At 38.4% G+C, this 19,271-nt stretch overlaps 1 protein-coding gene across 2 annotated transcripts in view; it reads left to right on the forward strand.

The window, feature by feature from the left end:
• The window catches only part of LOC135472797 (large neutral amino acids transporter small subunit 1-like), a 30,622-nt gene extending 15,155 nt beyond the window's left edge, over positions 1-15,467 (forward strand). The window contains exons 5-10 of one of the 2 annotated variants that reach the window (XM_064752469.1): positions 322-445; positions 1,379-1,482; positions 7,638-7,734; positions 8,309-8,458; positions 11,614-11,791; positions 13,966-15,467. In XM_064752469.1, coding sequence (XP_064608539.1) covers positions 322-445; positions 1,379-1,482; positions 7,638-7,734; positions 8,309-8,458; positions 11,614-11,791; positions 13,966-14,042 — 730 coding nt within the window. In that variant the 3' untranslated portion in view covers positions 14,043-15,467. Of the gene's footprint in view, positions 1-321; positions 446-1,378; positions 1,483-7,637; positions 7,817-8,308; positions 8,459-11,613; positions 11,792-13,965 lie in introns of those variants that run through there. The other variant, XR_010444556.1, reaches the window with a different exon arrangement.
• The last annotated feature ends 3,804 nt before the right edge of the window (positions 15,468-19,271 follow it).

The following is a 19,271-nucleotide window of genomic DNA, read 5'->3' on the forward strand; positions in this document are numbered from 1 at the left end:
ATTATCATAAATTACCAAATTCATGATTTCTGTTCTTTCTGCATTGAGCTGAAGTTTAGCATCCATTTGCTCATACTGGCGAGCTCTTTGGTAGCCTTGCTACCAGTTCTATTTTAAGGTGACATATAATGGTGTGAATGGCATGTTTGGAGAGTTTAGGGAGATTTTAAGACTTCCTAACTTGCCCTAGATTAATAATTTTCAGGTTTTTCTGAACTAATGACAACTGTTATACAAATGTTCATTAGACCTCACATCAGATATTTTTTGTAATCATTGTGCTGCTGATCGCTAATGTGGGTTGTATACATATTCGTCCAGGAACCTGCCCTTGGCTATCATCATATCCATGTCTGTAGTAATCACTGTGTACCTGATTGCTAACGTGGCCTACCTTGGCGTCCTCACACCTATAGAGATGTTGGCATCACCAGCTGTGGCTGTGGTAAGCTGTTTTCGTAGCAGTTTAGACAATAAAGTTTTCAGGAAGCCATGATCCATTGTCCACTTTTCTTTTTGTTAAGAACTATTACTTGTGGCAAGTAAATGTATTTTCTACGTGCAGTCAACTTTGGAGAATAATATTATGCCTAGCCGACCATGTATTCCCTTGAAAACATCACATTCTCCCTTAATAGTGATACGCATGCAGTTGCCATCAGCAGTGAATAAAAGTATTCCAAAACGGATGAATTTGATAATGCCTTGTAAACCATGCTTAGCAGACCGACACTGTGTTAACACAAATCAGATGTTCACCAGGTGGCGCTTCACTAATACTGCTCATGAAACCTGTTGTAAAAACCATAATGAGAGTAAGGTTGAACTGTTTCATTTTGTCCTGGGACAGTATATGTGAAAGGTTTCAGGGCAGGGTCCATTCAGGGACCAGTCTTACAAGTAAGGACAGTGTTTGCTGATGTGATGGCTGAAAGCTTCTCTGAACATTTGTACAGGGTACAGGGATCACAATGCCTGTAATGTGTAAATTTGAAAACTTCTTTTCCTCTTGCCATACTTTTAGGCAAATAAAGGATTAACACGAAGTATATGTCAAGTGAAAGACCATTGATCAATATCTTGAAAATTGGTGTGATTCATCGGGGGAGGTTTTGGGGCGACAGGATTGTTTTTCATTGATGTAAAATACAAGTGAAACTTTGACCACAAAACCCCATATGCTGTAAGCATCCCCAGAACAGTGAATCCTGTAGATATCAAGAGAGCAAAGTCTCCTCATTTCAAGTGAAATCAAGCATTGTGTAGAGGATGGGAAAACGGCCGCATGAATTGAAAGGGTATAAATATGTAATATCTGAGTCTACAAATGTTTAGCGTATGTAAATTTGGCTAAATTTGTTGTGTTTATCTGTTGTAGACATTTGCAGAGAAAACACTCGGTGTGATGACGTGGGCCATGCCCATTTTGATCGCACTGTCCGTCTGTGGGATGATCAATGGCACAGCTCTCTCCATGTCCAGGTAAGCCGCAGGACACCAAGACATTTCAGCTGTCCACACTTTGGCTACACTACTGTTCAGCTGTCCACACTTTGGCTACACTACTGTTCAGCTGTCCACACTTTGGCTATGCTAACTTTCAGCCGTCCACACTTTGTCTACACTACTGTTCAGCTGTCCACACTTTGGCTACACTACTGTTCAGCTGTCCACACTTTGGCTACACTAACTTTCAGCCGTCCACACTTTGTCTACACTACCTTTCAGCCGTTCACACTTTGGCTACACTACCTTTCAGCCATCCACACTTTGGCTACACTTCCTTTCAGCCGTTCACACTTTGGCTACACTACTGTTTAGCTGTCCACACTTTGGCTACACTACCTTTCAGCTGTTCACACTTTGGCTACACTACCTTTCAGCCGTTCACACTTTGGCTACACTACCTTTCAGCCATCCACACTTTGGCTACACTACCTTTCAGCCATCCACACTTTGGCTACACTACTGTTCAGCCGTCCACATTTTGGCTACACTACTGTTCAGCCGTACACACTTTGGCTACACTTCCTTTCAGCCGTTCACACTTTGGCTACACTACTGTTCAGCTGTCCACACTTTGGCTACTCTACCTTTCAGCCGTCCACACTTTGGCTACACTACCTTTCAGCCGTCCACACTTTGGCTACACTACCTTTCAGCCGTCCACACTTTGGCTACACTACCTTTCAGCCGTCCATATTTTGGCTACACTACTGTTCAGCCGTACACACTTTGGCTACACTTCCTTTCAGCCGTTCACACTTCGGCTACACTACCTTTCAGCCGTGGTGTTGGTGTCGGTGTGTAAGATTTTTTGTTTGGGTCAGTTGAGTAAGGTTTTATGTTTGGGTAGCTAGTCTCAGTTTTCACATCACTTTATGAAATTTGGTGGGAATGATGAACATGATTTGGACATTTACTCATTTTGATTATAAATTAGGAATGTTTGCATTTTTATTCAACTTATTAGGTTCAAAATTGTATCCAAGTCTTGGCCATTTTATCCAAGCCAGTACTATAGTAGGCCAGGGTGAGGTTTTTTGCTTGGGTCAGCTGTTGCCACAGTTTTTACACCGTCTTGCTGAAACTCGGTGTGGACTATTGGCATGCTTTGAAGACTTCATGGAATAAATGATTTTAAATGATTAGGTGTATCTATATTTTTATTCAGATTACCAGCTTTTTGACTTTGCCATTTTATGTTCACTAGTACAATTCCGTTTGTTGGCCAAATTCAGATTTTGAACTTGGCCATTTTACCCCCTGTTATTGTGGGCCAGGGTAAGGTTTTTTGTTTGGGTCAGCTGTTGCCACAGTTTTTACATCATTTTTCCGAAACTTAGTGGGGGCGATGGGCATGCATTATCAGGTTTTAGACTTGAAGATGTTATCATATGTTTTGGATTTGCTATGTTCACATTCACTTCACAGGTATATATGTAGGTTCAGGTTTTATGTTCAGGTCAGCTGTTATCAGTTTTCAACATATCTTTATGAAACTTCATGGGCGTGAGAAACATGCCTTGAATATGTACACACGTGAATTTTGATATTATATTTGATTTTTTTTTATCCAAGAACTGAAGTCATTACCGGCAAGCTATCACATTTCTCATAACCCTTGTTTCATTTTTACCCCCTGTCTTCGACATTGAAAGAATATTTTTCTGCCTCAAAAACACAAGTTCAGTTGGTGTGTCCGAAGGTATTAAGTATGTTACAATAGCTGCAGGTAACAGGTATTTATGTTGATAGCAAATCAAGATTATCAAGGCTTTAATATATGTATATTTTAACACAGATTAAGGTTATGGTCAAATGGAAGGGTTGGAGAGGTGTGCTCTTAAGGCATGGTTAAATACTTATGGATAACAGGTGCTTGGTGTAGACCGCGCTGGGGATGCTGAATCCATGGAGGTCACAGTTTTGTGTGTTTCACCTTAACATGCTCTGAATCATCAGTTGTCACCTCGGTTATCCCTCTGGGGATGCTGAATCCATGGAGGTCACAGTTTTGTGTGTTTCACCTTAACATGCTCTGAATCATCAGTTGTCACCTCGGTTATCTTGGTTTTATAGGGATTTAAACAGGTCGACTTGAAAGTATTGAAAACGAGGGGCTGACATGTCTTTGATGCAGGTCAACTATTTGTGTTAAAATAGAGTACGAAAAAAGCACAAGTCTGCTATGTTTGATTTAGCATGCTGAAACAATTTGGACAAAACCTGGTCCTGTTTTTGGGAAACATGTGGCAGTTTTGTTGTCTTCAGTATTCATCAAGTTTTGGCGTCTCGTGTGTTATTAAAAAACCTCAAAGTTAGCGAGTAATATTGGGTAATCACACATTTGTTGACAGACAACTTTTTGAGACAAAGTTTGACCTGCAAGGTCACTTGTCTGCAGTGAATGCGAGACTTGTTGACATTATGTATATCAGAGCTACATGTAGTCAGTTCATTGCTGATGTTGATCTAGGGATACTACTTACTGTGGCTTTACTGGAAGGGTTTGCCCAGTCATGATATGGTATTGTATGTGGTGTTTTTGGTTGACAAATTATTTAGAAAGATTATTCTCAGCTGGCTTAATCAGTCATGTGTTTTTGTATGTGTATATTAGGTCAGTGGTTGAGTTAGCCATAGGTAAGCCTCATTGGATATAAGAGCTGCTCTGTTTATGCTTAAATAAGCCAGATATACATAAATCTAAAAAAAGGAATGAAATGAAAAAAAAAAAAAAAAAATCCAGACACTTCTCAATTTCTTACGGTACATGATTATATTCTGACTGCAGAGTCAACCTTAAGATCGTTGGTGGAGTAAGTTCAGTATGTTTCATTCAATGGGGGTACATTTGTGCGTGTTGGAGTAAAAAATGGTGGTCAGAACACATGCTTCCTAAGCACTATACCTGTTACTTATGTAGCCGTGATGGCACTGGTGAGGGTCGTGAGTTTCCACCACGCTCTTCCCATAATGCTGGCCACATTCGTATAAGTGAAATATTCTTCAGTACGGCATAAAACTAAAGGCAAATAAATAAATGATAGCACTTGTGTATTACTTATTTTGAAGTGTATGGCAGTAGGTAAAATTATCTATATAATCTGTAATATACCTACATGTATGTACCCAGTGATAGAGTGGTGTCATAGGGTGGCACATATCAGTGGCATTGTGATAGAGAGAAGAAAATATCTAAATTTGTTGCAGTACGTTCCAATTACAGTTTGGGATTGTAGATTTCTTATCATCAAAGATTACGGAACTGAAGTTAATACCAGCTTACATACATGCACATTTATCTTAGTGAGACCATTGTTGAAATCCTAGGTCACAAGTTTGCAAATAAGCTCTGATAAAGCCACCAAGCATGTGTACAACTATGCACAAATGCTGACAAAAATGGATCAGTCGGTAAATTGATAAGGTGATTAAGTACAGGATGGAATCTCCCTGGGATTGATTTTTACACTTCAGTTAATATTTCTGAATAAAAACCCAGCCATTTTGCCCTACAGTCAGAAATGATATGTACAATTTGTATGTGTACATGAGATAGGTCTGCTTAGTTACTGTTTGTGATTCATGATATACAAAGGTCACTGCTACATGTATGTTTGTGATTCATGGTATACAAGGGTCACTGCTACATGTATGTTTGTGATTCGTGGTATACAAGGGTCACTGCTACATGTATGTTCGTGCTTCATGGTACAAAAGGGTCACTGCTACATGTATGTTTGTGATTCATGGTATACAAGGGTCACTGCTACATGTATGTTTGTGATTCGTGGTATACAAGGGTCACTGCTACATGTATGTTCGTGCTTCATGGTACAAAAGGGTCACTGCTACATGTATGTTTGTGATTCATGGTATACAAGGGTCACTGTTACATGTATGTTTGTGATTCATGGCATACAAGGGTCACTGTTACATGTATGTTTGTGATTCATGGCATAGAAGGGTCACTGCTACATGTATGTTTGTGATTCATGGTATACAAGGGTCACTGTTACATGTATGTTTGTGATTCATGGCATACAAGGGTCACTGTTACATGTATGTTTCACAGAAGACAGTAGTAAGAGATAAAATCTGACTGCCTGTTGTTTGTATAGGCCATCGTGTAGATCAGTCATTAGACATCCATTTCAAAGATTTCTTACACTAAGGAACGTCTTTATGTTGAAAGATAGTGAAAAAGACGCTGGTTATTCCTTTAAAATCCTTTAAAACTCCCTAATGCATAAGTCATTGTTAGTATTGAGTAATAAGAGAGTTTTGAGATCCAGCCTCAGAATGACGTCCGTTTGTGATTTGACAACGTCGCTGTACAGCATGGGAGGTTAATTAGTACATGTTAACATGGACCTATAGATTATACACTAATTAATGTTATTCATAATTAAGAACTCGTCTGCTGAAATATTCAGTTCAGCAGGTTTGTTGGGTAATTCAGTGGTCTGTATTGGCCAGTAAACAGTTTGTCCAGGTGATCAGGTACTAGTTTGAAGGATGTATCATACCCCACGACGTTCACAACTCCTCACTCATGTTAGCAATGCACAGAGATCTACTTACAGGTACATTCACATGACCTAGTAAAGCTAAGGGGACAACAGTTTTACTTCATGCGCCACAGGCGAGCTGACACTAAAATATCCAGAAGTGGAATAAAAATAAACTTGAGATTTACCTTTTTATTTTGTCTGATTATTATTTTTTTTTTTGTGATTCTCTGGTTTTTCAAGTCTTTGTTGTCATATAAATATCACAAACAATCCATGTGGGACAGTCCACATTTTCTGCAAATTATGTGATTTTTCAGTCATATTTTTATTTTATACCCTCTGACGACATTGAAAAAAGATTCATGCTGCCATAAAACAAAACGTTTATTTGATGTGGCCTAATCTCAGTTGTATAACTAAGTCTGATAATGAAGCCTTGTACAAAAGTCCTCTTCATTTGTGCCCAAGCTCTTGATGGACGTTGGTTCACTTTAGTCACTGTCTCTCACTCCCATGTGTGTATTCCATGTCCGTATATAGCTGTCAGGTCACAGATGTACCTGAGACTGCGTGACCTGTCAGCTGTTCTCATAGCCCTTCACAGATGTTGGTGAGTAATTTGACCCAGAATCTTAGGAGAGCTATATATATATATATATATATATATATATAACAGCACTCAGACTTGGTACCAGGTCAGAAGTAGTACATCAGGCAAACTTTGTAAATTGATCTAATCAAAGTTTAAATATTATTGGGATTAAATCTGGCAAATTTATTCCATTCTGACCTAAATCCCTTCTGACAATAAGAAGTAGATCAGCAGATACTGTGTAATGGATTACCTCCCCTGACGGCAGGGGCCAAATTGTCCGTATCCTTTACGGGGTACATCTCATCACAGTTAATACTGCGGTCTAAAACAAGAAAGTTTTTGAATTCCATTTTCTTCTCTTCTGCCTACAAAAGCCAATCAAGCCGCTGTTATGCTGCAACTATCCAGGAACAGTGACATTTTTTTAGAAAAGAACCAAAGAATACCTGGCATGGACCAACTTGTTTTAGGCTATGTTTCCCTTTGTTTCATGCCGAATTCTTACTGCAAAAAGTGCAGTTTATTATGAACAATAATCAGGTAAATTTATCCTTTAAAGGGTCGCTATGGTTTGTCTTTTGTAAGCTGTTCAATCGGGCAATTTTTAAAAAGTCCTACAGTTTAACCCAACCTCATCAGGGTAAATACAGTAGGACTCCCTGGAAATTTTTCTTTTTGTCTTTTCAATTCTGGGTAATGAAGGAGATATGGATTTTAAAGAAGTAAATATTGAGAGAAAAATGATACAAAGAAATTCCTTCAAAAGCCCCAAAAGGCTGTTTTTATTTTTTTGGGTCTTTGGGTTACTGGCAACAAGCATATTTTTTGTGATGGTCTTGTGGTGGAATGTTATAGGAGAACAAGAATTGAATTTGATAAAGAAAAACAATAATTCTCCAAAGTTTGGGTGTTTTATAAGTAATATTTTGAAGTCACAAAAGCCATAAGCACAAAAAAGCAAACAAATGATCGTAGTTAATTATGCCAGATAGCTTTATACAGTATTGTGTTTTCTGTTCCAGGTTATTTTGGGTGGGAGCCAGAGAAGGTCATTTCCCAGCCCCGATGTCTATGATCAACATGAAACAGCTGACCCCTATGCCATCATTACTTGTCATTGTAAGTACACCTGTACATCACCTGTGTCAACAGCCCTCACTAACCTGCCGGTGTTTTGCCCAAGGCTACTGTCTGAAATCCTGTAAGCATCTAAACAAATTACCCGTGGACCTTGAAATCATTGAAACGAGTGGAATTTTGTAAAATTATTTTGGTGTTAGCCATTAAAAGGTATTGATTTTGCAATGTTATTTTTAAAATGGACTTTTAAGAAGTCCTGTAAAAAGTGGTAAAGCAGTTTTATGACACTGTGAACTGGACTGCTAAACTCTAAACTTCTATTGCAATCAGACTAAAGTCAAACAGTGGATTTAGTTGGTTATTTGGATTATAACAGGTTGGTCTCTGGTTTCCAGTAAACTAAATAATGATGATATAGATAATGAAATTGGGTAATCACCACGTAAATGTAAACTTTCACCCAAGTTTTCAGCCGTCTAACCGAGATCTTTGTCAAAACTAGTACTGGTATAGAAATAATCACTATTATATCATTCTCATGTTGTCAGATTTTTTGTCATTGACAACATCTGGCCATTTTTGAGAATTCATTGGTTTCCTTGTACTCTTTCAGTTGATTCTGTCATTGCTGATGCAGTCATCCAATGATATATTTTACCTGATAGAGATGGAAGGTTTTGGCTTTGCCTCAGTGTTAACAATAGTTCTGGCTGGGCAAGCCTGGCTGCGCTACAAACAACCTAATCTCAAGAGGCCAATAAAGGTGAGATTACTTTCATTTTACTTTGGTTTTTTGCAATGAAGTTATATTTTGAAATTTTTGTATTGTTGTTTTCTTTGAATGTTTTTGTTTTGAATGTGAAATGTGGCCCATTATTGAATTGAATTGAATGTTAATGGTTTTGATATAACCTTTTTTTCAGGTGAACCCTTCATATAAGTTGTTGTTGTTTTGATATTCATTTTGTAAACATCACACATAGGCTGAACTATGAAGTAATTAATTACTTTTGAATCACAGTTTATTCAGTTAAGGTCTGTAACGCTCCTCATTCTCGAACTGTATCTAATACCACTTAACCTGGGGCTAGGGGTCATAAGGGCAGAGATACCTTGTTTAATTGTTATTTGACCTGGACCTTTGACTCATTCATAGACTAAGAATTTGAACTTTGATATGGAATTCATGCCTGGAATATCCACTGTCTGCCCGGCATCTTTGAAAACTGATGACCGCTTCTCTCTTTGTATTTGTTTGTATAATTTCCTACATACCTTTGTCTTTCGGAGCTAGTTTTAAACATTGTTTTGGAAATGGATCTTGCGATTATCGACTTGGAACGCCCTTTATGGACTACGAATGGTATACGAATGTCGGACATGACACTTATATACCAAAGACCTTAAAAACGGTACTTGTTGCTTCCTCTATAGGAGCTCAGTACTGAGAGGGTATAACAAGGAAACCGGACTGGTTGACCCGATGTCTATATACATGTAATGTGACTGGTAGGGGTGTCATGTCTGGTGTCTTTGACATGTACTTCTGTGGCAGCAGCACCTTGGCGGCATGGAGTCGTTCAGCCACAAAAAATCTCAGAATACGTGTGTGCACATACCTAATGATGACTCAATTCATCATTGTTTAGTACGACGTAAAACATCAAGCATGCGTATTAATGTAGAACCCCAATGCTGGGCCCTCCAAACTGCGTAGAGGTAGGTTAATGCCCCCTGAATTCATTTTGATCGAAAGGGAAACGATAGAATTTGGTGATCAAACATTAGAAAATCTACCGCACTACAATAAAGCCACCCTTGACCTTTTGACGTCACGTCCGCACATTCATAGGCAGGCACACAGGCTTGTCTGTGTACAACACAGATGACAGGAGACAATTGCTGTATTTTTACAAGTTATTTTGAGATTATTCCATGCCCAAGTGTGCCTTGCGACTGCTGTAACAAAACACAGGGTACTGTAAAGTTACAGGCCTTTCCTAAAAATGCCACAGATTAAGAAAATATGGACCAGATATCTTAAACACCTGTTGATTACGGAGGAGTCAGTAGATCGTAGTGGTATGAGGTTTGCTAATTCTACCATGCCTATCGTAGTCGTATGAGGTTTGCTAGTTCTACCATGCCTATCGTAGTGGTATGAGGTTTGCTAGTTCTACCATGCCTATCGTAGTTGTATGAGGTTTGCTAATTCTACCATGCCTATCGTAGTCGTATGAGGTTTGCTAATTCTACCATGCCTATCGTAGTCGTATGAGGTTAGCTAATTCTACCGTGCCTGAGGTTTGCTAATTCTACCATGCCTATCGTAGCCGTATGAGGTTTGCTAATTCTACCGTGCCTATCGTAGCCGTATGAGGTTTGCTAATTCTACCATGCCTATCGTAGCCGTATGAGGTTTGCTAATTCTACCATGCCTATCGTAGCCGTATGAGGTTTGCTAATTTTACCATGCCTATCGTAGTCGTATGAGGTTTGCTAATTCTACCATGCCTATCGTAGTCGTATGAGGTTTGCTAATTCTACCATGCCTATCGTAGCCGTATGAGGTTAGCTAATTCTACCATGCCTATCGTAGCCGTATGAGGTTTGCTAATTCTATCTTGCCTATCGTAGCCGTATGAGGTTTGCTAATTCTACCGTGCCTATCGTAGCGGTATGAGGTTTGCTAATTCTACCGTGCCTATCGTAGCCGTATGAGGTTAGCTAATTCTACCGTGCCTGAGGTTTGCTAATTCTACCGTGCCTATCGTAGCCGTATGAGGTTTGCTAATTCTACCATGCCTATCGTAGCCGTATGAGGTTTGCTAATTCTACCATGCCTATCGTAGCCGTATGAGGTTTGCTAATTCTACCATGCCTATCGTAGTCGTATGAGATTTGCTAATTCTACCATGCCTATCGTAGTCATATGAGGTTTGCTAATTCTACCATGCCTATACTGAAAGAAAGGACCAGGCTACTAAAGGACCAGGCTTATAGCCCGGTGATACTTTTTAAAAATTAAACAAGATTAGCTCGATTGTTACCGTCTGCGGTGTTGAGCGACAGACTTTTCTAGCTCGTCATTTCTAACTCACAATCCGCTGGCCCAACTAAATAGATCCTCGTGTTGCAGCAGGTATCGGCTGTAAAAATTTGTGGACTGTAAACCGTACCATGTTCTTCACAGATACAATCATGTCAATTTCGTCACAGACAAACCAGACAAGACCGCGTTTGTGTTATCTACCGGAAAATCGGGCATCGTATCGCCCAATCGCTATGCCCTACTCACTTTTCAAGGACCTGAAACAACTTGGGTATCTTTCAAAATGTTTGTTGTAGAACTGATTACGTAAATGGTTTTCAGGGTTCTAATTACAGGTGTGCACTTTATAGGGTAAATATAGATTAAGTCATACGATGGCTCAATCTGGAAAAGCACACAGCGGGCAGGCCTAACGCATGGATTTGACAATGCTTTGCACAGCTTTTCAATACATAGTCCTAGTTCTTACTGGCATGATGTCATCCAGCGAGGGACAACGGCTGAAAAAGATAGACAGAGGGTCCAGCTTTAATGGGATTTTTTAAATAGAAGCAGTTAAGATAATATTTTTTAAATGCAGTTTACAGACTAACATAGCATAAATATTGTGTTTAGGGAACATTTAGTATGAAAATAAAGACGTTTGAGATCTCTGTTTAGCATATTGTACGAATGTTGTAAAATTAACACTTTTTATATTCAGATTTTCCGTCATGTTTGTCTTATTACCCATTGTGTTATCAGTCTTCCACAGTTCCTTGTGTTCAGGGCATTTCGATTAATACTGTACCTTGATCCCTTGCATTCTGTTTTTTTTTTTTTTTTTCTTCTTTTTTTTGACATATCTGCCTTACTGTTTCTTACAGTTGCCCATTGTGTTGCCAATCTTGCTGAGTCTGGTCAGCTTGTTCATCGTGGTCCTTACTGTCTATCAGAAGCCTCACGAGAGTGGCCTGGCCATCGGATTGGTCGGCATTGGTGTAATCGTTTATGTGGTCGGGTGTCGGTGGAAGAATAAGCCCAAGGCCATCCAGGGGAAGATTGGTGAGTCCTAACATAAACATAGCATGGATGAGATCCTATCTTACAGACAAAACTGTCTAGATGAGAGGGACCTCATAGTCTGCTCCTATCTTACAGACAAAACTGTCTAGATGAGAGGGACCTCATAGTCCGCTCCGATCTTACAGACAAACTGTCTGGATGACAGGGACCTCATAGTCCGCTCCGATCTTACAGACAAACTGTCTAGATGAGAGGGACCTCATAGTCCGCTCCTATCATACAGACAAACTGTCTAGATGAGAGGGACCTCATAGTCCGCTCCTATCATACAGACAAACTGTCTAGATGAGAGGGACCTCATAGTCCGCTCCTATCATACAGACAAACTGTCTAGATGAGAGGGACCTCATAGTCCGCTCCGATCTTACAGACAAACTGTCTAGATGAGAGGGACTTCATAGTCTGCTCCTATCTTACAGACAAACTGTCTAGATGAGAGGGACTTCATAGTCCGCTCCTATCATACAGACAAACTGTCTAGATGAGAGGGACTTCATAGTCTGCTCCGATCTTACGGACAAAACTGTCTGGATGAGAGGGACTTCATAGTCTGCTCCTATCATACAGACAAACTGTCTAGATGAGAGGGACTTCATAGTCTGCTCCGATCTTACAGACAAAACTGTCTGGATGAGAGGGACTTCATAGTCTGCTCCTATCATACAGACAAACTGTCTGGATGAGAGGGACTTCATAGTCTGCTCCGATCTTACAGACAAAACTGTCTAGATGAGAGGGACTTCATAGTCTGCTCCTATCATACAGACAAACTGTCTGGATGAGACGGACTTCATAGTCTGCTCCGATCTTACAGACAAAACTGTCTAGATGAGAGGGACTTCATAGTCTGCTCCTATCATACAGACAAACTGTCTGGATGAGAGGGACTTCATAGTCTGCTCCGATCTTACAGACAAAACTGTCTGGAAAAAGTCTTTATATTTTTATCATAGTGAGGTGTCAGGATTTCCTCTACTGATAAACGTGTTACTTCACATGTTAGATTCCAATATGACTTAAGTATTGACATTTGGATATGTTACAACTTAGACGCCATCACATTGAAAAAGAAACATTTTGATTCATGACATTTCAAGATCTGAGCTCAGCAAGATAACGTCATAGTACATGTCCAGTCCACTTTTCACATTCCATGTCACACAACAAGATATTTGATGTATCAACATCATGCTATGTGCACAAATCTACATCTAAAACATTTACATTTTCTTAATATGTTCAAACGCCCAAAGTCATAATATTGTCAAATATTAATAATGAATAGAATATTGGAGGAAGAAGATTTAATGCCGTGAATATTTTTCTGGTGAAAGGTGGAAATGTTACGCTACTTGCAGTTTTGCGTCTCATGGGTTATCATTTGTACCTCTCACTCGAACAATGTTTATGGTATTCAATCTTCAGTCTGCATTATCCTCTTGTAGCAGATAATATCCCAATGAAAAGCATCATTATTTCTTCAACTTGAGAGGGTAAAAAAAAACAAGGTCCATGAAGTTCAAATTAAATTAATTTTCTACATAACCAAGGGTATTTATGTTGCATATGATTTGTGTTGCTTTGATCTGTTACTTCAAACAGCCAGGGGGACTCCAGTGTCTAAAGTGCTAGCTCCTTGTGACTGTCCCCCCCTTGATCAGAGAGCTAGCGTGTTTGAATCAAGCTCTTGATGCTTACATTGCAGCTTTGAATCAAGAGGGTGTTAGCACACCATCGCGGTGAAGTGACCCAGGAGCCTCTCACCAATGCGGTCGCTGTGAGTTCAAGTTAAGCTTAGGCTGGCTTCCTCTCCGACCATACGTGGGAAGATCCAACAGCAACCTGCGGACGGTCGTGGGTTTCTCCCAGGCTCTGCCTAGTTTTCTACCACCATGATGCTGGTTGCCGTTGTATAAGTGAAATATTCTTGAGTACGGCGTAAAACTCAAATCAAATAAACGAATACATCAAGAGAGTTGCAAGGAGAAGGTCGGCAGGTTATTGCCACCACCCCAGGTTTCCTCCATCCATAAGCCTGAGCAACATTTTATGAGTCAAAAATCCTTGAGCACAGCATTAAGTGCCTATCAATCAATCAATCAATCAATGTGCATATGTAGGTGAATTTAAACATTTGTCCATTAATCTTTCAGACTGGGTGACCAACGTTATACAGAAGTTACTGCTGGTTGTGCCCCAAGATGACCCTGATGCTGTGAACTGGGATTAAGGCTGCGTACCAGAACATTGGACAGTTTGATAGAATAAAGGATGGTGGACCAGAATATGTGTTCGTGTACCAGAAGATTGGATGGTGTACCAGAACATAGATTTGTGTACCAGAGGAATAATGTACAAAAACATGAAACTGTGTTCCAGATAAGGGGATCACAGGTATGAATGATATTTACCCAGGTCCATAGTCATTGGCTATGCTCATTTTACATTTAAGTTTTCTGAGAATAACAATGCCTGCCCTCCATAGGGCAAAGTCTAGAGGGGTGCATGTAACACTCCAAACATGTAAAACAGTTCCCAGATTTGTGGCGACATCTGGAGGACTTGACTTCAAGTACATCCAACTTTAATTGTTGTGGGAGTCCATGAATAGCCAGAAGACTCCATTAATTCATCACTCATTCACTCACTGCTCAAGACTCAAGAAACTGGATGTTACAACGTCTGGTTTGTGGATTTTACAGAATCATGCCAACTATACATCAATATTTTTTACATTTCTCGTGATAATGTTAGCATACTGTACCACGGTGATCTCTGTCATTCCAAGTAAGGGTTGTTTCAATATTGTCTGACAAGTGGTTGTTAGTTTTTAAATTTGTTTAAATAGGTTTAAATGGAAAAAGGTATGTTTTACTATCGAATATATTATTACGGTCTTAAAACAGTTATTTATTCACATTTGAAAACTTTTGAAAAAAAAAAAGACTTGCCTTTATTATTTCGAGAGATGAAAACAATTACACTTTGTGATTGCTATATTTGCTTTTGTTTCTTGAGTAATGATGCTGTAAATTATTGCGACAGTTATGAAATGTGTATTTCAAATTTCCCATAGCAGGTGAGCAGTCACTCAGCTGCTGAGATGACTGAATGAACTTACTGATTTCCTTATTACGTGTTGTAATACGCATTTGTGTAAATCTGAAAATATAAAAAATTAGGAGTCAGAAATATTAAGTATTGAAAAGTGAAAGGAAAAAAAGAAGAAAAATGGAGCTTATGAAAAAAATTTGTGTTAATTTTCACTGACATATTCATGCCTTTCAACAGTTTTGTGCATCTAATTGGGTTTTTTTCACTAAAAGCCTCAGCATACAATGTCCCTTTGCTGGATTTTTGATTCAGATAATAAAATTTGACTTATTTATGAATATATATTGAAGTAATTACTTGACACGTCTTTTCAAATTACTCCACCCAGTCAAATTTTAATATGTATTATTTTTTGGATGACAGGATTTTTTATCAGTGTTTTTTCTGGACAGTATATTTGCTGGTACCAAGTAAGAAATCAGCCTTGCCTTACATACTAGAAGATTTCATTGCACTATTTTCTTGGTCATCACAAGTGTTTTATTAATCTCTTGTGGCTTCCATTGTAATCTTTGACATGGTTGAGACCCATCATCTCTTGTGTGTGTGTGTATATATATATATATAGTTTGATTTTAAATGTCATGAGATTATGAAAACTAACTATATATCACCATGATGTCTATCTCTGGATCTGGTGCTAGTACAGCTGCTATGTGAATAGACAGACACTTACAGAGAGTGTAGACTGTGTTATCTCCCTTGTTTGAAGTCTGCGCAGTTTAGGTGAAAGTGTCTTACATTCTTACATTCTCATCTCTCTCACTGTTTGGATGTGGTGAGTGATAATGAAATTTACTGCGCAGAGGAAGAGCATAGCCAAAGTGACTTGACATGTCAGGATGGTTTTACAGTTCGGTGTTGATGTTCCTGTACATGGATATATCATAATTTATATTGCTACTGGTTTTAAACATGTTAAATGTTTGAAAGTATTTTTATACTTAAAGAAGAGCTTGGCAAAGTTTCTTGTGCATTTTATTATTTTAAAACTTAAAATTTAGAGTTGACTGTGACAGTGAATAGTTACAGAGTTTTATTGAAGTTGTGTGTCATCTTAATGTACATGTAAACACTATCATTTTGCTCTGTTAAATCACATGGTGAAGTGGTGCATAGATGTTTGCTGGGGAAATCATTTGGGGCCATTTAAATTGTGTGTTTTGACAGTATTGTAGATACAAATATGCTAATTATCAAACACCATTGCAAGGAGAGAGCTGTTTCTATTTACATTTAACTGTGAAAGTTGTCATCAGTGAAAGCTTAATATTATGTGTAAAATGTTTTGTATTGTACATCCTTTAGACATGTTTATTCACGAAAACATGATAAGAATATTATAGAATTATTCAGTTGAAATATAATAAAAAAATAAAGTAAAAAAACAAATGCAGGAGTGTAAGTGGTACATACATAGTTTAGACGAAAGTTTTGTCATCCAGTATACATTGTACTTGTATAAACTTGTTTTCGAATGTAGACAGATAGATAGATAGATAGATAACAAACTGTTTGCTAAGCAAATGTCACTCACAAAATCCTCTTGAGGTGCGCAGGTATGTTTTCAGGATTAAGAATTCCAGAATTATTAAAATGAAAATTAATAGCTGCATACAGTCATAAATGTTATTCTAATGGGCTCTATGCCAAGAGTCTTGAAAACCAGGTGTACATGTTTATGGTGATACTTGATGTATGAAGAGGTAGGACAATGTTTTATTTTTTGCACACCTGCTAAAAGGCCCAATCCTTATAATGTTTTTGACTTGATGCAGTTGTTTGTATTTGCATACAAGGTCACTGTTCACATTTTGTTAAGGGTGTGTTGTATTTAAATGACTTGCGTCACTTCTAATGGTGTTTAGTGTTGATGACATCATTCAGATACTAACAATACGTTTTGTGCTATGGTTATGCTGTGTGAATATATTTTCTGGATTCTGTTGGCCAGTAATGAGCAGAAGCATTTACATTTATTGTCAATGTTATAGAAGTGAATATTGTTGATTAAGTTTGCAGCTTGTTCTTTTTATGTCTGTGTAATGCAGGCCTTACATCCATCATTAGAACTGTTACTAGCTACATAAGTATTGCAGGGTATCAGTTGCATTATTCCACATTAACTCAAAGGTGAATTAAAAAATTAACAAATATTATCATTGTTAATTAGACATTTGTATACGCTTGGCTCCAAATACACAACATTTTCCAGGTATTGCAATCAGTGTGTGCTAAAGTGATTTATAAAGAGAGGGAGACAACAGGCACACCTGAATGTTACCACATGTCATTGAAAGGCTTACCTGACATTAAACAATTACGCAGCCTTTGTGTTATTTCACCATATCCATTACACATACAAACATTTGGGAGAACATACTTAACAGTACCCTATTTCCTCTAAAGTTTGGGACACCTGGTCGGCTCATTTTAGCCAATATAGATGTATTTGCAGTGTAGAAATACTGAGTTTCTTTTTTCTCACGTGGTTAGACCATCTAATGAACAACATACTCATATCTTTACTTTTCCAAAAGGCTGGTAAAGATATGTAATATTCTAATTTCAACACTACTATCTGTCCAAAATTTTAGAATTAGGGTGGGCAATAAATTAATGCAGGCGGCTACACGGTGCAAATGCTGCATCTTAAAACAGTAAGCTGTTGTTCAGTTACTGATTCACGCCATTAATTCACCCCCCTAATTGCATGTTTTGTCTCCGCTTAAAGATTGATCTAATTGCTGGCCACTTGATGTACATATCTTATACATGACAACAGTGAGAAAGTCTTTATACCATAGGACTTTTATGTTGATTTTCATCTGTCATAATGATACCTTCAATGTGTGCACTGTAAACATGCATCAATGTATAGAAAATGTGTGTTGGTATTCTGAACAGGTGCACTAATATGTAAGTACATATGTTGTTGGATATGTGTAATGTGCACTGGTGTGTAAGTACATATGGTATTGGATATGTGTAACGTGCACAGATATTTAAGGATTTGTACCTAGCATATTTAATTATGTGTACATGTACTGCTATATTTTCAATTTTCTGAATCAAGATGTGTTAACGTTGAAACTGCACTATTTTTGTTATGTCGTGTATTTGAGGATGAAGGTTGGTTATTACAATGGCTTTACTCATTTTCACGTCCAATATCCATGTACTGTTTGGCTCATCATTGTCAGAGGTCAGCACGCTGTAACAGGGGAGTTTGGAGTTCGAACTCTGTTTGTCGTTGCAGGTGAAAACAGTCCTCCTGTACCATGTGACTTACCAAAAATGTCATACAACCTTTGTAGACATTCACAGGTTCAGATGTTCAGCTCCTCAGTTTTCCCCGCCATTTATCTTCTCTAAAGAATGATTTGTCAGGCTTTTTTCAGACAGCCATGTTATAGTAAACATGAACCCGAAACACTTCATTGACATTTTGGACAGGTCACATGATACAGTAGGAGATCTGTGGAGCCTGTGTAGGAGGTGTTACGGACTGGTCACTAATGTATTGTCTATAATTGAGGACCCCAGAACTTGAGGGCAACATGCAGTTCATGTCAGGTGAAACTGTGCACTAGAGCAAGATTTGCTCCTGCTCAAATGGTTAGTCCTATCATTTTGAAGAACATTCACATTGAAGTGGGAATTCCCATTACATGAGCTGTGTCCATCTTGGGATTGGGGTTGGCTGTTTCTAAATGTAGTCTCAGATGCGTGATAATAGTGACGGATTTACCTCATTCTGCATAACCATCAGTTCAGGCTTACCATAGCCACAGCCTTCAGCTAGATTTATACTCTGCATGTTATAGTGTTGCCAATTAATTACTCAAAGTGTGTTCCTAAGCACCTGTGTTTTGAGACTGCAGTAGAGTTTGACTTACCTGTCAAAATGTGGGTTAAAAGGTTCATGTGGAGAATAATTTATTAAAGTAGCAGCCTTTTCACCCTCCAAGCTTTCAGTAGCCAGCATGTGGTTACTTTAGTGCCCGTATCATTTTTCTGTGTTCTTCCTTCTCCGTGTGAATATTAACTCGCGTGTAACTTGATGTCAGTGTCATTTTGGGCCACATTGCCATACTAGTACATGTTAACTTTGTAACTTGCTACACCAATGCAGGGTTAATAGAAAGTTTAAATCTTGTAAAGAGCTGTTTTAACCCTTTGTCATGGTTTTATGTTTGCTTGGTTTGGGTTTGATCACTGTTTCAATAAACATTTGTTTCCTTGCTTCATGAAGATTTTTGTTATTAAATTAGTCCTAGTGAAGAGTTGTTATCTGCTCCATACATAAGAACTGTTCACGTATTGGTGGAGAAAACCAGACTGA

Source organism: Liolophura sinensis, chromosome 8 (assembly GCF_032854445.1).
Source record: "Liolophura sinensis isolate JHLJ2023 chromosome 8, CUHK_Ljap_v2, whole genome shotgun sequence".
Classification (NCBI taxonomy): domain Eukaryota; kingdom Metazoa; phylum Mollusca; class Polyplacophora; order Chitonida; family Chitonidae; genus Liolophura; species Liolophura sinensis.